General features: G+C 43.4%; 1 protein-coding gene across 5 annotated transcripts in view; it reads right to left on the reverse strand.

The window, feature by feature from the left end:
* MAPKBP1 (mitogen-activated protein kinase binding protein 1) overlaps positions 1-23,071 on the reverse strand; it is a 101,368-nt gene that overhangs the window by 68,013 nt on the left and 10,284 nt on the right. For all 5 annotated transcript variants that reach the window (XM_050336999.1, XM_050337002.1, XM_050337001.1 and 2 more), the window contains exon 3: positions 4,725-4,816. In XM_050336999.1, coding sequence (XP_050192956.1) covers positions 4,725-4,816 — 92 coding nt within the window. The remainder of the gene's footprint in view (positions 1-4,724; positions 4,817-23,071) is intronic.

The raw sequence follows: 23,071 nt of genomic DNA on the forward strand, positions 1-23,071 counted from the left end.
ACACAGAGCTAGCCAGGGACCTGTGTCTGTATTGGCTACAGTAACTTCTGAGAGAAAGCCAAAGAAACTTATTTCACTTCATCTCACAATTCTCTATATTAAACCCGTGTCTGCAAGAGTTGCTGTACATAAAGACCTAGACTAGAGATCTGAAAGGGGGAAAGAATAAGCAGGTTGAGATTGATTAACTCATCTCACGTGCTATATATCAAACACCATTTTTCCCAGCAAGGAACACTAACACTAAAAATCCCTGAAATCTATCAGAGTGGCTCAAAATTGATGAGCAGAGCTAGAAAGATGCTTAAGCTGACCAGAACATAACAGCATAGTGTTTGAAAGACATTGTACACTAAAAGCACAAGTGCTACTTTCCTGCTCCTATGGAAGAAAAAGCACAGGCAGGCAAGTGCCTCACCTGAAGATCAGGTTCCCAACCAGTTATCATGACCAACAAAGAGCCAAGGAAAGAAGAACATGAGGAGTAAAATAAATCAATCCAGTCACACCAACCTAACAAGCCTTAAAAAACAACAGTAAACACAACATCAAACCCAAAAACTGATAAGCTGACTAAAGTTGTCTTAGTAGCTGGTCTAGAATTTAAATGATAGACATTTACACACCATTTTTTTCTCTTTTTTAATGTTAGTCATCCTCAGAGGATTTTCTTCGTTTTGTTTCCCTTCTTGTTTCTAGGAAACAGAGCCTCAACTAGTTACTGAAAAAAAAAAAAAGCAAAAGAGAATAAACTAAGGGAAGAGCACGGAAAATGCAAAGGGGGGGGGGGGAAGTGAAAGCAAAGGAGGACAGAGCATTGGTCCTGCCACAAGAAGTAAAAAATGTAGTACATTTCTGTCCCACTCACTCTCCCTCCAAAAACGACTTTGTAACTCACTCCATAACCCTAACAGAGATCCAATTGTGCAACTGTGTTTATTTCACCAGCCAGTCTAAGAACAGGTTAAGTGCAGTCAGTAGATGCAAGACCTTTGAAGAGGATGCAATTTTCTCTCCTATGTTGTCTTATCTCCCAAGACAACAGTCTTACATGAAAGTAGTGGCCTACAATATCTGAAGCACTTGGTGTGTTTAGCCCTTTAAGTCAGACATGGAGAAATGGTTTCCTATAACACAAGCATCCCACAAAAAAACTGTCAAAGTACCAGGATCAGCATAGTTCCTGTCACACACTACCAGAGCGGAAGCCTCATGAGGGTCAAAGAGGAGAAACGATAAGAGGAGCAAAAGTCAGTGAGAAGAAAAGGAAAAAATAATGTAACACAGCTCTTTGGCACCACTGAGGAGCTGGAATGAGTTTAGGTTGCATTGGGAATTGCTTCTTTCAGCAGTTTCCCTGGAGATTCGGAAACTCCAGGAAAGAGAAAACTCAGATAAACTATCACTTTTTTTAAAAAAAATTTATTTTAGGTAAACCAGAGACCCAAGTTAAGATTATGCTCAAAGAAAACAAAGGCTTCTCATGCACAAGTCTTCATTCACATAGTTACTTGTATGCCTGATGTGGATGAAGTCAGGATGCCTAGGGCAACTGTTTTGATCTCAACCAAATGAATCCAGGTATGTTGAAAGTGTTCTTAGGAAAATACAGAATTGTTACGTAAATTCAGCTTTTAGGGGTAGGACAGACTGGAGGAGCAAAGCATCTGCATGTCAGGATTGCAAAACCTCAGTACATGAGAAGTGGGCTGAGGAAATCACAGGAGCACCGTTGAAGATGACCAGGTTGCATGGGCAGGTCATGCATAAGCCATATCCTGTCCACTACATCAGACTCATGTACGTGGCTTTGGTGTCCAGTTAATGGACAGTTCTGTCTGAACAGCAGATCCCAGAGGGTTGTAATGAGTGTCACAGGGTCTAGTCGAAGACCTGTCGGTAATGGTTCTCTCAAGGTTCAATACTGGGCCAAGTATTGTTTAACTCATTCATCAGTGACTTGGATGAAAGGACAAAGTATCTCCTCAGCAAGTTATTTATGACACAAACTTGGGATAAGTGGCCAATGCCCCAGAGTGCTGTGCCCTTCAGAAGTACCTCAACAGGTTGGAGATGAGCAGAGAAGAACTGTCTGAAAATCAACAATGACAAATGCAGGGTCCCACACATGGGGAAGAATAACCCCATTTACCAGTAGAGGCTGGATCTGACCTGCTGAAGAGCAGGGCTGTAGAGAAGGATCTGGGGGTCCTGGTGGACAAAAAGCTGTCCAAGAGTCAGCAGCATGCCCTAGGGGCCAAGAAGGCCAATAGTATCCTGAGGTACATTAGGAAGAGCATTGCCAGCAGGTTGAGGGAGGTGATCCTGCCACTCAATTCAGCCCTGGTAAGACCAAATCAGGGGTGCTGTGTCCAGTTCTGGGTTCCTCAGTACAAGAAACATGGAGCTTCTGGAGCAGGTCCAGAGGAGGGCTACAAAGATGCTTAGGACTCTGGAGCAACTCATACAAGGAAAGGCTGAGGGAGCTGGGCATGTTCAGCCCCAAGAAGAGACAACTGAGAGGGGACCTCATCAGTGTATTTAACTGTATGAATGAAGGGTAGCAAGAGGATGGATCCAGGCTCTTCTTGGTGATGCCAAGGCATAGGACAAGAAGCAACAGGCAGAAACTGATGCAAAGGAAGTTTCACCTCAACATGAGGAAAAACTTCTTCATGTGCAGGTGACCAAGTACTGGAACATATGGCCCAGAGAGGTTGTGGACTATCCCTCCTTGGAAATATTCAAGAACCATCTGGACACAATCCTGTGCAATGTGCTCTAAGATGACCCTGCTTGAACAGGGAGATTGGACAACATGACACACTGTGGTCCCTTTCAGCCCTACCCATTCCATGATTCTGTGAAATTCAAATAGAAACAAAATAAACAAATATAAACAAAATAAAGCCAGAAAGGCCAGGATTCCTGCAAATCAAGAGAAATTAACTGGAAATCAGAACAGGGGAAAAATCCAAGTAAAACACAAACTGAACAAACTGAAACTTACATGAAAACAACAAACTGAACTTGCATCAACTTAGTAAGGTCTGTACCAGTACCTCTCTCATGTCTTGACTTGTTAACTAATGCTAGTTTTGTTAGAGATGATCTTGACTGCAGCAAATCACAACAGCATCACAGAACAGGCCAGACATGGAACAAAAGCAGCAAGTCATATAAGCCATTCAACTTTTACAACATATATCTACTATATTCCTGTCCAGACAGGGCAGGTTTCCTGCCCAGGCCATGAGATGTTACCACAACAAGTAAGAACAGGAATTCCCCTGTAAAGCCCTAAGGAACCATATAACCTTTTAATTAGCCAAAAGAATCCCCAGGTGTACTCACATTTGATTAAATCAATGTCAGGCACGCACAAGCTCAGCATAGGACATTGCTATTAACTAAACTAATCTATCTTCAGCTATGCAAAAGCCCAAAATATCTGTGCACTGCACTTTTCTTCTCTCCTTGCCTTCTCCAAGTGTGAACATATTCAATGTCAGATGAAGAGGCAACACACACTAGAATATATTTTCCTGAGTTCAAGCATAAAAGATGCTGTCAAACACTGATGTGGATATCAGACTGCCCACTGACAAAAAAAAAAGAAGCAATGGGCAGAAAGTACAACATATGATGTTGGGTTTTTTTTTTGACAGTATTATTATGAGAGCAATCAAACACTGGAACATGCTGTCCAGAGAGATTATGGCATCTCCATCTTTGGAGATACTGAAAAGCTGTCTGGCCATGGTCCTGGGCAACCAGCTATAGATGACCCTGCTTGAGCATGAGGGTTGGAACAGATGACTTCAAGAGGCTCCCTCAGCCACAAAAATGCTGTCATTCTGGGAAATAGGATATCACCAGGACAGGCAAAAATTTCTAGCCAGTTTCACTGACTCCATCTCTCATTCCAGCCACAAACACAGAATCTTTACATGTTGCTAGCATTGCCTTGAAAACATCTACAACTGCTAATCAGATTTCTTCTGATTCCAGCTTTCATGTCTTAAAGTATGTCCTTGCAACACCACTCGGAGTTACTGCCCTTAGACTTCTCCTTTAGCTTGCTGACCAGCAGAATGAACAAGCTCAAAGGAAAGCCAAACTCATATTGATTCCTGTAACCCAGTAGACCTCTCCAGCCCTCACCTATCTCCCTAGAAGTAGCTCTTTTGCTCTCCATCAAGGTCTCCTTCTGGATATCTCTATTTGGACCTAGACTACAGTTGATAGATGTGTTGCACTCCAGAGAATCCACACAAATCCAAGTGGGTTCAGGTTGTAAGCCTGAAATCTTTCCTCATATTTGAATGAGGAAGTTGGTAAGTCATAAATTGCAGGGCACATAAAAGAAGGCTTTTGTCAATTCATTGAAAGCATCACTTGCTCCATTAGGTATTTATTGGCTTGAGAATCACACTGAGTTACATGTAAGTTCACAACACTACAGAACATAGTTAAAAGCCCACAAAACGTATTTAACTTCCATCTCAGAGCAAGAGGAATGAGAGTGTTTCCATTAAAAGTGATCCCATTAAAACTTGACAATGCAATCCCTCTCCCTTGCCAATTACAATAACAGTGCTGAGTCGCATCATTCTTTGGTGTTTTAAGAACAGCAAATAGCCTCCTATATAAGACCTGCATCTTTATGTTAATGCATCAGTCCTGGTTTATTTTAGCATTGAAGAATGTGGTTAGTGACTCACCCTGCCGGATAAGCAACGAGGCCAGTTCTGGGGTCGCAGGCTAATCCTCTTCCTCCCGACACAGTTATGCCCAACACTTTCTCCAAAGTCACCTAGTGCATACAAGAAAGAAAACAAGAAGTATCATGAAATGTGAGTGCAGTTCAAATAGAGGCGTGCACAGATGCTGACGGTCTGGTTCACTCTGGCTCCTAGAAATTCACTGAGAAGCATCCAGGTATAGAAGCAACCCCACTTAACAGGCATAGCAAAATACTTCTGGAGTACAGAGGAGGAGTTATGAATCCACTTATTGCTTTCTCTATGCCAGAGTGTGGCAAAGACAGAGGATTGCAAGAGGATTGCAGATAGGACTGGTGAGAAGCTGGGATGCACATTCTCTGACCACAAATTCCCATCCTCCTAGTAAGAGCAACAAACCACTATCTCTGGATATTTCTAGAGATACCACTATCTCTAGAACTTGGGTCTTTCATGAAAACTGTTTCCAGGTTGATCCATTCTCTTTGTCTCCTCCATCCAGTGGTAGGTGGTTCAGACTAGTCCCAGCCTCGTATTCCTAGGAAATGAATAGTCAGTTTTTCCCACAGTGCTTGAAATGGAAACCACAACCAGTGGACTAGGGTACCCCTTCCCAGGAATCTTGAGACAGATCACCTTAAGCATTCACAAGCCTGCATACCAATGACCCATGCAAGACACAGTAATCTAAAATGCCCTACAGCCCCACCAAGCAAAGATCTCAAATATTTTTAGGAAAAGAAAAGAAATGCAATTTGGAAGAGCTACTTGGGAGATACAAAGACCTCTGTGGCAAGAAGCTGATAAAAGCAAAAAAAACAAAATGGGAAGAAGGTGACAGATGGACGTGACTTAATATTTTGGTGAGCACTCCCTGGCACAGAAAGCATTAGAATTTAGCAATTACCCCATAGCAAAAGGTTGCAGTGGGATTACACTGCACGAAATCTGTGGCATGAAAGAACTCAACCTCTGAGCACAAACCAGTTCTCAGCCCTGGGGCTGTTTTGACCGACACAAAATTATTCTCTTTCCTTTATATTTGCACAACTTGATTTTATTTATTATACATTTGTTGCATACATGCCTCTTCAGCACTGCTGTTTGTGCCAAACTCAAGTATTTTACTGTGTCACAGTCTTCTGTTTTTAATTATCATCATCTAAGGTATATTTGGTTAAGGTCCTAAGGGCATGGACGCAGCATAAGAAGTTACTATTGTAATAATTACTACTATCTTTAATAGCTGCCCTGAAGACTAACATCTTATATTTATACCAACGTGGCACACAAAAGGCAGGGCGGGGCAGGTTTCCCACGCCACCCTGACCACACATCCTACCAGACCTGAGGAGTTCAGCTGTAGGGTGAAGACACAAGGTCTCACTGAGCTCATGGCTCAGGTTACGAGATAAGGCGACAAAAGTAACCCCACGCAGAGAACCACCTTGTTTCAACAGGTAAAGCAGGGCTGAGGTGCACCACTTTAACAGGAGTCATCCATGCTTTCAGCTAGTTCAGTTTGGCCTGCCTTCAAACCAGTAACATGGAAAGCAGAAGATTCATTTCCTAGTCTCCAGAACAACTTGGTCTTTTTTTCCCCTTTTAGTAATAATATACCCCAGAGATTTTAAAACATTATGATAAAACACCAAATTGTCCCCTTCCCCTGCAAAATGAGTATTCCTGAAAATATGGCTTTTACAAAACTCCACTGGATTTTTGTTGAGTAAGAAGATACAATTAAAAATGCATTTACAAAGCCACCAGTAAAGAAAGGAAACAGTTTTGTTTCAACTTAATATTGGAACAAAAATGCAAGGGTTTGGAAGAGAAGTGAGGAAGGCTAGGAGGATATTTACTCTTCCAAACTTGTTAACAATACTTTCAAATACATTTATTTTTAAAGCAGCTTCAAAAATGCAGAGAGAGAACTCAGTGCTGAGATTCTACCTTATATCAGCAGTTCCTAAACTAGAAGAAGTTTAAATTCCTCCAGAAAATGCGTTTTTGACAGGGAAGGAGGAAGTGGAAGAGACATGTGCCATTCAAGTAGTCCCATCTAGATAAGGCACCAATTACTTGATGCTGTCAGCAAACGTCAATTTAGCAACGTTGTGATTACGCTGCTCAGTGCAGGCTTCAGCTCTGGCTGACTGTAATTGTAACTATCCTAAAAGACATTGCTTGACCTTGGCTATGCAGATATTCAGCAGCAATTCAGCAACCTATTTTCACCAACAGGTATGTTTTTGCTTCACAAGGACATTTATTAAGCCTCTCAGTGTGCAGTCTTACACCACAGCTGAGCTGAGCTGATCTTACAGCAGCCTGTTTTGGAGGGGACAGTTCCTTCCTCCATTATCCTACTCAGTCTAATTACACACCCCACCATTCCCTCATGCCAGACAGCCCTGGCATGGCAACTGCCAGCCCAGCATGCCAAAGCAGCAGAAAAACATGTTCTCCTTTTTGTTTTCTGTTTGCCAGCCTGGGGAAAGCCACAGGAAGCTCAAAGCCAGGTAAAAGAAAAACTATCCCTTTCACTGGCAACTAGATCAATCCAGCTACACCTCCAAAGCCCACTCTGTACTTGGTGGTCTGGAAACATCTGACCCCTCTGAGTCTTTAAGAGGAAGAGAAACTAAACAGGAGCACCACTTCGTTTGTCTGGACACTCTAACCTCACCAACAGCAAAATGTCACGCTTGCTCCAGCTTCTCTCTCACTCTGGAATCTGTGGAGGTCCCCTGCTGCTTTGCCGATAGACAATCTGTGGCAATGCTAGGAGGTGGAAAGTCTGCCTTTCTCCTATGGTCAGCACACAGCCTGACATAAAAGCAGCTCAGTTTTCTTATCCAGTTACTCTACAGCCAGTGAGTATCTCCTGGCCTCTAACAGATCACTTGTTCCTTTAGAAAAAGACAACTATCAAGGACATACCTCTGGTATTGACAGACCTAGTGCCACATAAACAGATACCTGTATCCAGAGATTCATAACTAACTTTCTGGAAAAGGCTTTCCTTCTTTTGCTCCTAGTCTTAGCTTTAAAAAATACCTAATGTAAAGAATCCAAAAAGCAACTCTACGAGCCTATCCCATGGATGCTCTTACAATACCTCTACATGATAATCCTTGAGTATTAGAACCAATTTGCATCAAAAAGGAGTGCCTATAAATTTAAAATGTGGTCTTATGACACTTGTGAGCTCTACTTCCACCATCCTACCCAGAATACACCACTGCTTTATCCCCATGACCAACCTCCAGACTAGGTGACATAAGGGCAAGAGATAGTCAGTCACTCGTCACAAAACTTGGCAAAATGAAAAACATTTCAGAGTGAAAAAACAACAGGTAACAACACAGTATGAATTGGATTCCTCTCAACTTGCCAACTAAAACAAAGAAATTTTTAATACATTTAATTGGGGTAGAAGTACATCAACTTTAACTTTCAGACCTGGAATTAAGATTTGTCAATAAAGGGGAAATCTGTTGATACAGATCTGCCATTATCCCACTTCTGAAGTTACCACTTACAACAAGGTAGAAATCCACTTCCTCCTGTGCTAAGGGCAGTCTCCAAGTCCTACACAACTGTAACCACTGCCATTTACACAGGTCTCCCAAGTGGTACGTCAGAACATCCCAATCTGAAATAAATGCTCTGACACATATTTCCAAGTCTGATCTGAGCTAACCACAGGGAGATCTGCGATACTGGGTGCATTACCAATCGCTCCCATGTTGGCCCAATTTGCATCCTACAATCATCAGACATGTCACTGCTTGCTCAGGACATCACAGGCAATTAATGGGCCACCTCACCATCCTCATCCAAGCCTGGAAACAACTGCAAGATTAAACCTGTCATTTTGTGTACCTAAATTAGAGGCAAGAGAGGAGGCTGACTATATGCATTTTGTTACTTCATCTTGAGGCTTCTATTAATAGTATTTGGCACTTTCAGTCAAGGTTCTCTTTGTGACTTGCAAGAGTTATTGAATCAATCCACACATAGCACCATTTTGCAGCTCACCTTGCACGGCCACTATGCTACTTGTAACCACCCCATCTCCTTAATGTAAGGTCAACTTTTATTCAAGTTTGGAAGATGAATACACACTCTTAGGCACCAAAACCTGTGCAGCTAACACCTGTCTTGCAAAACCTGTTATTTACCCATTTTACAGCCTTAAACCTAAATTTGGCTACTTCAAGTTGCGCAAAGGTGTGAAGAAATTTTAATGCCTAAGTGCATCACTTACCCTGTTCCTTCCACATCAAATCCCAACACTGCCAAACCAAACCAGCAGAGTCCTGAACTGCAGGACTCGAGGTACCAACAGGTATTCAGAGCAGTCAGGCCTTCCCAGAGAGGCTGCTTCACTGCAGCCCAATCCCACCTAGAAGTCAATGGGCATACCTGAGAGCAGACCTTGCTTCCATCAGGCATGGTCCCATGCAGCATGTGGGAAAGCCCATGCTTGGGTGAAAAAGCCATGCCATCTCTGCCTTACTACTGAGGTGCAGGTAATCCTTTCAGAAAGACTGGTCTAAACAGCCCCTGCCAGCCTTGCTTGGCTTTTCAGGAAACATGGTGCTCGACCAGCTGCTCCTGGGACTCAGAGAGCAAGTTCCCTACTTGTGTGAGCTCTTTCTGTTGTTTTGAGGAAGTTACCGCAAACAATTGCTTCCACATGCTTAAAGGACAACATAGACAACTTCACCACTGCAAACATCTCTCTCCTTCCCATCATTTGCATTCCTTGGGACTGTCTATACTTGCAAGTACAGGAGGCAAACACTGTGGGCTGCACATCCAGCCAACACGCTGCTAGAAAGCAGTAGTAGACACAGCAGCACAGCAATAATTTCCACTAAAACAGGTGTTAGAAGGGACAACCCAGTCACAGTGACAGTCCTGCCTGATCTGTGCTCACAGGTACTCTCCCTACAGCTGCACTGGTTTACTACTGAACCACTGCTGCTGGGTAGGAGCTCCTGTATCTGTGCCTGTTTGCCCACTAGCAGATTTCCCCAGTCTGCTTTATCTTAAAGAAAGAGAGAAAAACAAAATTTCAAGAGAAAGCCATTTTTAACCAGGCATCCCTCAACGAGTTTCAACTGCATGCTGAATGATGCTGCTACTCACCCCATCATCCTCCCCAGACTAGCAAAAGACTAACTAGGAGTTCAGTAGTATTTCAGCCCTTCATCCCTGTATTCATATGCTAAAGAAATTACAGTTTTCTGACTTGATAACCTCATCTCCTGCTCTCTACATTCTCTTTTGGACCCAAAAATCCCATCATTCTCTACAAGCACAGTTTATTTAAGCATGGAAATAAAGAAGCAAAGCATTTGAGAGGATGCACGCAATTCTCCAGCTCAAAATGACAGCCAAGGGGTAAACTGGACAAAACTGTACAGGGCTGCCCATATGTCCAAGTATCTATGGCTTTAGGCAGGAGGCTACAGCCTGGGAAAACCATGTCCACCAAGCAGGTATGTCTGTTCCAAACTTCATGAAATTGGCCATCTCGGATCAGAGACCAATATCTAGCCCTGGTTCATGTTTGCATTTGTAGTCATAAGTGAAGGAGAAAATTCAGGAAGAACAGTATCATAAAGAAATGTACAGATAAAGTTTAAGAGCAGGGAAAGAAAATGTAATTCTTTGTCACCTCCCAGTCTTCCTGTCTCAAAATAGATATTCTCAGGTTTTAACTTATTTCAGTAGAATTCTCTACCATGAACTTATCCAATCCATTTTTTCCACATTAATACCTTTACCCATTAATACCACATCTAGGATCATTTACAGAGAAAAACAAAAAGGTCACCCTGCTCAGCAAAGTCACAGATAAGAACTCCTGCTGCTTTGCATTTGGAAACTTATCTCCCATTCTCTCCTGTCTGCTCCCTTATGGAAAGGGAAATCCTATTCTTCAATTAACAGTTTAATTTCAACATACCCCTTCCTCTCCATGCCTTTATTAAAACCTATTCATGAACAAGAGCATCCTAAGAAGGAATTCTTGCACCACAAGTATTCCATTCCATTCCACAATGGCTACTTCAATAAATGTCCAAAACCAGACATGTTCTATTTTAAAAGCCTTCCCACGGGCCTGTGTATAACAGAATTAACATTTCAACCCATTTAATTAAGTAGAGGCATCAAGTCAGCACGAAAAGACAACATCCATCAGAGTTCATCTATCATTCACTGCACAATGAGCCTGCCCTCATCCCTCTGCTGCCTGAAAGTGGGTATATTAATAATATATGTCCAAAGGCACGCACTCCTGAAAAACCAGTGGACACAGAAATCCCTGAGATACATAACCCAGGAGTGTTACTTTGAAAAGCCTTCCTCAGCACATCAAGTAATCGGTTGCAACTAAGTAACCATCTTGCCAGAGGAGTGGCTACATAATCATCTGTTCTTTTGCCTTAAAAAAATTGCTCTTTCTGCTTGGCTTGAAACCCCAATGCTCTTCTGTCTAATACACTGACACGGCGAGCTCCAGCATCAGGCCTGAGTTTCACAACAGCGCTGTGGTTTTCACGTCTGTCTCTCTGTATTCTGCTCTCAGAGTTTTCAGCACCTCTGCACGCACTCCAACATGTTTTCCACGCTGCTACAACAGCAAAGTCGTATCAATGCACTCTGGCACTCAATACGTGAAAATGCTGAAAATGTAGCTGTACATTGTCAGCGTCAGCATTTAAGAAATAGCTGTCTATCTTACATAAGTAAAACTTGATCTAGAGTGCCAAATCTCACAGCTGGCCCTGTTTGTACCTCTCTCCTGCTGCCCCCGAGCCCCATCAGCAAAAGAGCACGTCTAACCTCCAGGGACAGCGCACACGTTGTAGGCTCTAATCCGCCGTCTGAACACACTGTCTGATCTGTTACTGCTGCAGAAAAACAAAGGCTTGAAGTTTTACATTTAGCTCTGCTGAGCTTCGTTTGGCACACTAAACCCGGAGCACTAATTACAGTATACTGTTCTACTTAAGGGGCTGTCAGCATTTCCACTGCAAAGCCTTCATTTCAGGGCTTTATAACACAGCTGTGAAATATTCATTTTGCACTTGAGCTTGACATGCAAAAGTCTGGCTTTGGCCCAGGTTCCTCTGCCTGTTTGTTTTTTTGGGAGTTGGGGTTTTCATTGTTGGTCTGGCACGGGGAGGGCTGAAGATGGGTGGATGGAATTAACTGCAGGAGATATTTGACTTGGAATTAACTGTAGGAGATATTTGACTTACAAAAGCACACAAACAACAAAACCACTCAGCTCCCTAGTTGGTGACTGTATCCAATGAGTTCCCCTGCTTTTGTATATGCATATAGAATATGCACTTTTAAATTTCTTTAAACATATATATGTATATATTTTATATTTTTTTAAGAGGCTTTTCTATTCTCTCCCTCCTCTCCAGCCTGAGGCTTCTGTCCCTCAGCATCCAGACTACTGTCTTGACAAGCCTGGAGACTGAAAATATTCCACCTACAAAAGGTAACAGCAGTAAGCCAAGCTCCAGCACACGACCAATTCAGAATGTCTCTGTGCTAAAAGAGCAGTCTCCACATCTCTCACTGTAAGCCTCATAAGTCCTGCTCACAGCCACCACTGCAGACTCTCACCAATTGCCTAATTCACCCTCCAGGAACTGCTCCAAGACCATCTAACTGGTTTCACATAACACACCACACAGATTCATTGCAACACTTTAAGGTGTTTCGAGCCAATGCCCAGTTTAAAGTAGCATTCATAGGGAAAAAGGATTCAGAGCTATGTCTGATCACTGAACAAGCCCTCACATTTTAACCAATATTAAAAAAAAAAAAAAAAAAAAAAAAAAAGGGGGGGGGGGAACAAAACAAAACAAAACAAAACAACACCTGACCAGAACATCATAATCTGCAATAAGTAGTTGCCCGTTCTATGCAATTTGATTTCAAGTTAACCACTTTAAGAACATCAGGGAACAATCTCCCACAATGTGAGTTATGAATGGCACTCCTTGGCACAAGAATAGTGTGGGTAGAAACCAACTTTCCCAAAGGTTTTGAACGTCTGAGTTATGGGAAGCAGTACATTACATTTGTAAACCTGCATAAAAGCAGAGGTGGGATGGGGGGTATTCCAATGGAAATGCTGGGCCTCAGCTCTAATGGCTCTGCCAGGTGTCACTATAATGGTTGCACAGGGGTGTGCACACATTAATTAAAAATTAGCGAGACAGCTGGAAGAACAGGGAACAAATCAGGGAGAAAGGAAACACGAGCAACGCAGGGTCCCCACAGGCTGTCTTTCCACATCATGCGTGCGTGCATTTGTCCACTCTCCACAGAGCCTCTCCTGCCTGCTCTCCCCTCCTGGCCTCCCCACCGTGCTGACCGCTTCCAGCCCGATTCCAGCTGTCAGGACTGCATTCCTGACCCGTCAGCCCCAGCTGTCAGGGGCTACGTGCTGAATCTGCACTCTGCCTTCTTCCTCATGCACCTGGAGAAAGGCAGTCCCAGAGAGGCCATAAATACCGTTGCATAGCCCTGGGGAGTGGGTGGGAGGCTATTAAAAGCACCTCTACCAGGAACCATAGTGAGGGAACTTATAATTGACAGCAGCACACATCTGCAAGTGTCTCCATGTCCTGCAAAAGAGGATATGTAGAGGGTAATTTTCTATCAGCTTCTGCAGCACAACCTGTCATCATTAAATAATTACCTACTGTTTCTTCACTTAACACCAGCCTCGTCCACTAATTTTCTTCTTCCCCATGACCACAACAATGCCCAATTTCTTCTTAAATACTTCAGGATGACAAGAGGCCCATCTAACCTTACCAGCCTTGGTTAAAGGCATGACAAGCAGTGGTTTCTCCTCCTTCTCCCATTCAGTCATAATTCTCACCATAAAAGCAATCCCAACTCAGACTTTCATGAGATTTCACAAAACCTTCAGAATATCTGAGCTCCAGAGACACATGGGTGGTGAAAGGACAATGGGTGGAATGAGTGTCAATTGTCCACCGTTGCCAGTGTTGTGATGATGCTATTTTGACTTTGGTGTGAGAAATTCTTTCTGTTGATGTGAACAAAATTTGTGAAGACTGTGTGATGAATGTATGAAATTACTGAAAAAAGAAAAAGCAACATTAAACAGGTTACGGATATTGCTGGCACGTAAGAGTCAATCCTGATTTATTCCAGACTAAGCATCTGCACATGGAGTCAATCGGAGCAGCTCCACAGGCAGTCGAGCCCTGTGGAACACAACAGAGAGACACATCTGTGTGGGTAGGGTTCAAAGAACCCCTTCCTTGAGCTCTTGGGACCTGGAGTTGTGCAGGATCACTTCTCCACAAGAACCAGATTTTTCCACTTTGTAAATGTGCATTATTTTTTCATAAGGAAAGAGAGCAGACAAGATACCAGACTTTACATATGGGGTGCTTTTGCCCTCCCACATAGGCAATTTGTCCAGTGATTTTTTTTTTTTCTTTGTAGTAGAAGATGGAATCAATTCACTTTTCCCTGCACCAAGAACTACCTATACAAGGATGAGATACATGGAAGAACTTGCAACACTCCCCTAATCCATCTGTGTTACATATCGGTCTCCTCCAAATCCATGCACAGGGCCTGAATACAGGCAAAGAAAGTGCTTCAGTGAGAAGAAACAGAAAAAAAAAAAAAAAAAAAAAGTAAATACAGTTCCCTTGGGCAGCGTTTCAGTTACTCATATAAGGGTTTGAAATCAAGCAGGAACAAATGGTTCTCTCAGCATAAGTTAATCATCAGTTCCCAGATAGGAAAGGCTCTTTCCCCTCTGTTTTGCCCAGGTTTTAGCACTCAAAAGAAGCAAGAGACAAGAACAAGGAAAAGAGCCAAACAGGGATGTGGGCACAGGCTGCTCCCTCTGCAGCTCTGAAAAAGTCCTTCCTCTCAGTCCTGATCCTGAGCTGAGCCTGCTCCTAAATGCAAACAGCCAAAGGTTAAAAGTCCACAGCTTCGTGGGCATCCACTCCAAGGAAACCATGGCAGCACCACATAACTCCTGACTCTGGAGCAGTCAAACACAGGGGCCATAACACAGCACTTCTAACACTGATACTGCCATGGCGAGGAGCTCCGTCCTAAATCACCTCCTGCTGAACTTTATAAACAACACACACGCTCAAACTAAACTTGGACATGGGGAAGACAGACCAAAAGAAAGGGAGCAGAAAGCCTGCCCCACAGTTAACTCTGCTGAGGGGAACTACAGAAGGAAAGCCACAACTCTGCACTTCAAGAAATGCAGCATGTTACAATCCCCTTCCCCTTAATTTCTTCACACTGGGGCTTATTTTTCATATGAACAGATCTGTGCACTGTTTGACAAGGCTTGGGGAGGGGAACTTAGTCATCTGTCTTAAGTCCAAGAGTAAAAACACACAAACTAGAGCTATGCAGGATGCAGAAAAGCCTTTTGATCAGCCTGCCTGAGGCAACACTTGTAGTTCATTTGTGATTTCTCTATTTAACCATAACCCTATGCTGAATCAATCCATTTTTATCCTTCATCAGTGATTTACACAGCCATTCTGTCCTAAAAGTCTACGACTGCCCTTTCTAAATCATTTCCCTAAGCTCTCACACCTACTTACCCAGCCCCCATTGCCAGGAAGGCAACCACACCTTCTAGAGAAGGACAGTGTCCTAAAGATGTGTCTTAAAGAGAGTGTAAGTCTGTTAAAGAGACTATATGTAAAAGCTTCATCTTTTTATGCCCAGATTCCATACACAGAGTAGGTATCTGTCGCCACCACTGGAGGTCAGAAAGTTCATCTCTCCTGATACCTGAAAGATCTTGCCTGTAACACCTGAACTGCTCCATGACTAGACACCTTGTCCTCATCTCTCTAAGACTGCTGTGATGCCACGGGGGAAAGTACATACTTTCATTCTCAGGGAATGAAAAAATGGTTTGGATGTAAGCTGATTAAATTATACTTAAAAATATATATACTGGCAATTTAAAAGATGCTAAGATTGGAATAAATGTAACAGGAGGGGCAGAGTGAGTATACAGCATTTATCACACAGACAACATCCCTACAGAAGGAGGTAGGAGGTAAAGAGATTTGTATTCCATCTCTCCCTAAACATTGTCTGGACTATTTAATATCTGTTTCACAGTACTTACAAGAAGTCCCAACAAACATGGACTCCTCTTGTACTTACAACAGGCAGCAACCTGTACTCCCAGACAGCTTGTAATCTATAACCAGGTATAAGCGGACTAGTTGGCAACATCCCACAAACATTGAGGTAAAATGTCTTGATCATGGTCATGCAAAAAATTAGCAGCAGAATTGGGAATAACATCACCTCGCTCCCAATTTTCAGCAGCTACCCTGGGGACCATGCTGCACCATTGCTGTATCTCACTCCTTCTTAAGGTCAGGGACGATATTTTTAAAGAATGCTTAAAAATTAATCAAAGGAAAACGTGAGAGATTTCTTTATTTTGCCCAAACCAATCAGGATATACAGAAGGAGCCACTTGAGCTTCCTGCCCACCCCCAGCCAACACTCACTGCCAGGCTCTAGGCAATCCCTTCCTGTACTCTTCCCTGTTCTCTGCCCCGAGGAATAAGCTTCTTACAGAACAGCCTTTATCATCTCGCCCTTCGTGCATCCTAGAATTAAGAAGCTCTTTGCATCTGTCCATCAACATGCATACTGAGCAGATTCATCCTGTCAGCCAGAAAGGAGACCATATTCCCCAGGAGAAGCGATACATAGGAACACGGGCCAAAGATTGAGAAAACAAACTTAAAAAAACAGCACAAGCACTGACTTCCATCGCCTCTTCAACAACCTTGATGCCACTTCTTCCCATTCCAGCACAGCTTAAAGTCCTTCACCAGTAATACAGTGACTCCATCACTGCACCTGCTGCTCAGCCACCAACACAGACAACTCCAACAACCCACACGTGCTCACTCAGGTTCGCACCACTGAGCCATCGTTCTGCTTCAAAGATGCAAACTAGTACTAGGGGAGAGGCAATCATTGTCCACAGTCACAGCAGAAGCAGAACTCACATCAATTTTTTCCAAACAGTTCATTTTTTTACAAGTTTTATGACCTAGACCCAGCACCCCAAAGACCTGAATAACTCCCCCTGCAAGTCAGCAGCAAGAAACACCATCAATCCTCTCTCTTTTGCGCACACGCACACACAGAGGAAACCACCACTAGACAATAAACCACAGAGAGACAAAAGGTTATAAAGATAACTACAAAGCAATCCTAAACAAGTTCATTAAGTCATTAATTCAGCCCACTTTCCTTCTTCGCATACTCTGCCCTTAAATCACTTCCTCCTGTGATTTTTCCCAAGTACCTTTTCAGTTTCTTTTCCTGTAGGAAACGAAGTCTGTAAACAAGGGGTACAGTAGTCCAACATAAGCCAATTTAGTTGAGGAGTTCCTTAAAGGTGACTTACCAGAAGGAAAAAGGGAATAGGCTGCCATCTAAGTGCCTTAAAACCCTGAAACAGAGGGAGTAACACTGGAAAAGAAGTCTCCTCTAGCTTATTTTTAGGCTCAGGAGCATGGGTAACTGGTAGAATTCCCAAATATGAGAACTGAGGAAGTAAAACCGCACTCAGAGGAAACAATTTTTATCCACAGAGATAAAAAATGCTTTCTTTTTGTTACCACATAGCTCCTGCCGTACTTCAAGAAAGCAAACCATTATAATAACCACCATATCTTTGCTGCCCTTGTTTAGAAATTCAGAAAGCCCTAGATCCAGGCACACAACCAACTTCTGTTCCTTCAACACTTCACAAAGTACTGCTGTTTTTACATGTTTAGTTCTCAGCAAAAACTGATGTTGTAAAAAGCAGAACGCAGATTACGGAACTCCAGTCTTCAGCAGAGAGTCGCTGCTCCCATAACTTTCTGGTAAATAGTTTTAGATACATTCACCTACTCAGAAGAATCTAGCAGAATCTGTCTGGTTAAGAAATAACTTTGAGTGACACATGTAGTTCAGAAATACCTGAACTACAGTCTTAAGTACATTTCTGCAATTTAAACTAAAGACATAATAAGCAGACAAACACTTGAAGGGCAAGAAATAAGACTGAAGAGCAAAGCAACTCTTAAGAGTCAGAACATCCCTGTTGACAGACAGTTGTACTGAGCCTCTATGTTAACCCAGCTCAAAGTGTATTTCATGACCTCCAGCAAAAGAGATTTATAAAGCTTCTATGCAAGCTTGTGTCCACTCCCTGCTGCACTGCACTGGCATCTAGGTAGTGGGCAACTACTGGATACAAGTTCTACTATCACCCCTGCACTAGAACCAGCTCCTGTGTGAAGCCAGGCTGTAATTCCCATCACTGACCAGAGAAGAGGTGTTGGATGAAATGGAGTCGATGGCCTGTCAGAATTGAAAGAACACAGCTGATGATTTGGACTCATAGAAACAATGCAGAAGGAAATGACTGTAGAGAATTATTCATGGAGCACCGAACCCCAAAAACATCTCCACATGTCCACAGTCTTGCCTCCCTTCTTCTAATTGCATCAGTCTGTTTAAGAAAAGACACTACTTCCACCTGCAAACCTTGCCACTCAAGTCTTCAGAACATCACAGGTTGATACCTGCAATAGAGGAGACAATACTCTGGAAGGGTCTGTTTACAAATTAGCCAAAGAAGAACTTGGAGTTTAAAGATGGAATTCACATGAACCACAAGCTGTAACTCGCTGCTCAGTGCTTATCGGCACTTTCTGCTATTTCTATAGAGGTCACTTCCTACATTTCATTTTAGGTGAGATAAAAATCTATTAGTGACAGAAAGGACCACATAAATTGGCACAATCTTCTACAGCAGCCAATACGTCACAACGTGGTAATAACAGCAGCTCCACAAGTACCTCGACTACTTGTCTGATAGCTTGAGTAGGAAAATGTCTGACAAAAGTTCAAGAAAACTCAGTCACAAGAAACTAAAAGACTGTCATAGACAAAACTCTGTGGCATTGGTGGACCAGGCTGCTGCAAACTGAACCCTGTGGGATTTCTGACAGATGTTCCACCACAAGAGAAAAAAGCTGAGCAACTTTCAAGCAGGAATCCCATGCTCCACACCCGAGTACTCAAGCTCTTCCCTGGAGGCTAGCTGTATGGCATTTTGTTATTGCTTTCAGCCACCTTCTAAAGCGTTTTCCACTGAAGATAGAGTATCTGAGAAGTCTTCTTGAATCAGCTCTAAGGAAGGGAAGCCCTGGGTGTACCACTTCTTCTATTTATACCAACAACATTACTGCAACAGTCCAAACATATTTTATATATAGCTTGGTGGCTTATTTCCAGGCAGAAGTAACTCAATGCTGGTGTACATATGTTTAGACCACAGCAATTGGAAAGAATGTCCCATAAACTCTGTTAACTGCTGCTCCACTGTGACCAGAACAGGCTCTGCCACTGCAGAAATCCAAGCTGTGATAGGGGAAAAAAAAAAAATTAAAAGTTATCCACCCAGAAGCCAAGTAAGCCCGTTGCCACCTGCATAGCACTGACAGACTTCCACTATAGCCCCAACAGATTTATAGCTGTAAGTTAACAGCCAGCTCTTGTCATATCAAGATATAGTGTCTGACTGCCAACAGACCACATGGAGGTGACCAGGGTGTGGGCCAGCACAAGGGCAGACATGCAATACACAGAGCACCTGCCCATTCCACTTGGATTTTAAAGTAATCTTATAACCTTAAGAGTGGGCAAATAGGAGATGATAGATTTGCACAGCTCTATTTGCAAACTCTGTACTGAAAATATCAGTAGTGCTACCGTATTTTAATGAGTCTGACCTTAGTCCACTACCCATAAGCTCACACACTGAAAAGAAAGAAGAATGCCAAGGAGCAGGAGCCCTGGCCCAACATCCAAAGAGTACTTAATTCAGGGATGGTTGCAGGGACCTCAGTAACAGGTATATGAGAAAGGCGCCTGTGAGGAACCCCACAGGATACTGATCCCAGTGCTAGGCTGAGGTTTTAACACGACCTCCAGTAAGCCAAACTGCAAGTAGCAGCCCACAGAGAGACTGGGTGAATGCTATATTCCCTCTTCTAAATGAAGGTCCTTCCACTACCACACGTAGACAAGCACAAGATGATAGTTACCATGCCTTTCACCAGGTTGTGTCTCTCACTGGCTTCAAAAACAGCTCTGTCAATCTTTCCAGTATACATTAAAACAACCTTTCATCATATTTTTCTCTGCAACAACTAAATACCAGAGGGTGGGGGTGGGGGGATGGATATGTGATTAACATGTTCATTCTTAAAAGAAGCTATCCTTTCCTTATGCCTGAATCCAATAGTACTGGACTTTAAAGAGCAGGAAAGCATAATCAGCACTTCAGAAGTATCTAGAAAGGCATGGCACCTTTGGTTATGTGACGTGGAAAAGTTAATGACCACCATCTCAGGCCTCTGCAGAGACGGGTGTCTCTTCCCCTGGGGTATAAATAACCCAGCTTTATTCCTGCATAAACCTGTTTGTAAGTTCAGAGATGAAACTGCCCTTCCTGAACATGTCAGGTTAGCATTTTGTTTGGATCAGAGGAGACTCTGTCAGGGAGCTTCTAAGTGGGAAGAAAAGGGGAAACCAATTTTGGGGATGATGACAGGAGTACAAAATAAAAATGGAATTTCTCTGGTTAACTGTTTATTTCGGGTGTGAAACATGGAAAGAGAAACAGCCTCCGTTCCAGGCTTCCCAGGACTGGTTAGCAACACATTCAGGAAACATGGATTAATGGACAAAGTGCAGTGGAGCTGGTCAAAGCAACATGAAGACAACTGCATGATATACATATAAGGTATGCACATAGATACAGTTATGGGAATTAAACAAATCATCACACACAGACTCTGATCCTGCAATCGGCCACAGAGGCTCTTACCTTTACATCCATTGGGTAAAATGGAACTACTCACACTCATGCTACCTCATGCAAAATTAAGCACATGCTTAAGTATCCACAGAAATGGTGCCAGAGTTTGCATTCAGTTTTCTTTTAAAACCTTCAACGTCATCACAACTTTAAAAATGTTATGAAGAGTTGTGCAAGACTGTGTACATTACAGCTGAAACACAATACCAGTGTCATTTTATAAGCAGGGGAAAAGAGTGGGCTCTGAGTTACTGTACTAAGAGGCACACAAAGAAAAGTAACATACACTCAACCAGAACGGAATATGTTCTTCCTATTAAAAACACACACACACACACATACAGGAAAAATAGAAACATACCATCAACTAACCAGGCCCCAGCACTTAAGTATGCTCTACAACGCAAAATCCTGCTTGGCAGCTGTTTACAGTACTTTCCTTTCTGGGGATCTGAGAAAAGCATCCAAATGAAATCACTCTAGAGAGAGGAGAGCAGGACATGGGACAGAAACCAGGCAGCAGACCTGGATGCAAATTCCTCTTCCAGAGGGACGCCCACATTGCATAGGCAGTGTTCCCTCTGCTGCCTGGAGAGAAGACTCCCTCCCCAGTAAAGGAAACCACCCACTTTGACATTTTATAATGGATTTTGCTTGTAAGCCCTTCTTTCTGCCCTAACTGCTTCTGCAGCTACATCGATCACTGATGATTTACAGTTCTGCCATCTCCTCAGCATGAGAGCTTCTCAACTAAACTAATTCCAAATGTTGCACAAACATGCTTCAGGCCCACAGCTCCCTTCCACAGAACCCAGGGCAGCAATACCAGCTTCCCTCTATCTGGACAGTTACAGCACTCCTTACACAGCCTCCTCCCTTCCTCAGCCAGGGCTGCTGACTAAGGATGGCTGGGTTGCTCCTCCCAGTACAAAAGGCTTAAGTGCCAGAAAAAAACAGGAGTAGAGAGAGATTCCGTTGCCTGCTAACAAACTTCTAGGCAGTAGGTGATGAGTGTTCCCAATTATTTAAACCTCTGGAAAGCACTGACAGCAAAACTAAATGCCTTATCACAGGAAGCACTCTCCTTTTTCCAGTGGAACATCACAGGACTCTCCACAGTGAGCAGTATTTCTTAACTCCCGGTGACCTCAGAGTTCCCCAGGTGCCCTGTAAAACACTTTTCTTTCACCAAAAAGGCAAATTTTCCCAAACTAATGACACCCTTCAGTTCCTTTGGTGGAGATGCAGAGCTGAAAGCTGCCCAGCGCATCTCACGTACCATATCCTCCACCACAGAGGACAGTGTTACTGCACAGGGCAACCTGGTGGTCTCTCCCAGCCTTGCTGGTCAGCCTGGAACCTCGGTCACCAGAGTTCCAACACAAAGGTCCAGACACTGTCTGAAGACAATGCAGACTCCGAGTATATTATAGAGGGTTTGTCTAGACTAGGAGCTTGGTTTGTCTGCTTCTTTCCAAACATGTGTTTAAACTAAGCATTACGGGCTTATCCAGAGTCACAGTCCCCCAGGCAGTGCAGGGCCTCCCCAGGCACCAGGTACCCACAGCACTGGAGGTAGAGTCAGGATGCCCCTCCACAAGCACACCACAGCATCTCCATGGCCATGGGAGGCCACAGCACCTGGAAGAAGCCAGGGCAGAAGCTGTGAAGTTTCCAGCAAGCAGTGAGCAGGTGGGCCAGGCCATGCAACTGCATCCTGGATGTTAGGGGGCCCACTGGCTCTTGCTTCAGCAGGCTGTGCCATAAATCAGCCCCTTGGCCATTTTATTAACAGTCATGTTTACACACTGATGCTCCTGTGCAGAAACACTCATTCCAAGGACCTAGGGCAGCTCCAACACACAGCAGAGAGAGTCCAGGTGCTGTATCTTCTCCCCCACCACCACACTCAGTTTTCCACTCATGGCTCCATCAAAAAACTATTTATCGTAGGTCTTGGACATCAAAAAGCTTACTTGCTGCCCCACTACAGAAAATGGGCCAAGAACTTCACAAAGCAAGTATCCATAGGCCACCCACCACAACAGGGATGCAGGAGACCTGCTCTTTCAGAAGTTACAGCCAAAGTTGTCAGTGGTGAGGAAGGCAAAGAAAGCTGCCTCTCTCCCAGAGTTCCTCACCCTCATCCTCCCCCAGTACCAGTTATTCACACAGCTGATTGCGTGTAAATGCATCTCAACAGCTTAGCTTGAGAAGCCTGAAGAGACAGGCAGCACGAGCCATGGATTATCAGGGAGGAAGATTATCCTCCTGGTGCAGAGGAAGGTGGAATCCCAATTTCAGCCTCAAAAGCAGGTCAGGCTTTTAGAAACAGCTA

The sequence above is a fragment of the Myiozetetes cayanensis genome, unplaced genomic scaffold (assembly GCF_022539395.1).
Source record: "Myiozetetes cayanensis isolate MyiCay16 unplaced genomic scaffold, myiCay2020 scf6-25, whole genome shotgun sequence".
Lineage (NCBI taxonomy): Eukaryota > Metazoa > Chordata > Aves > Passeriformes > Tyrannidae > Myiozetetes > Myiozetetes cayanensis.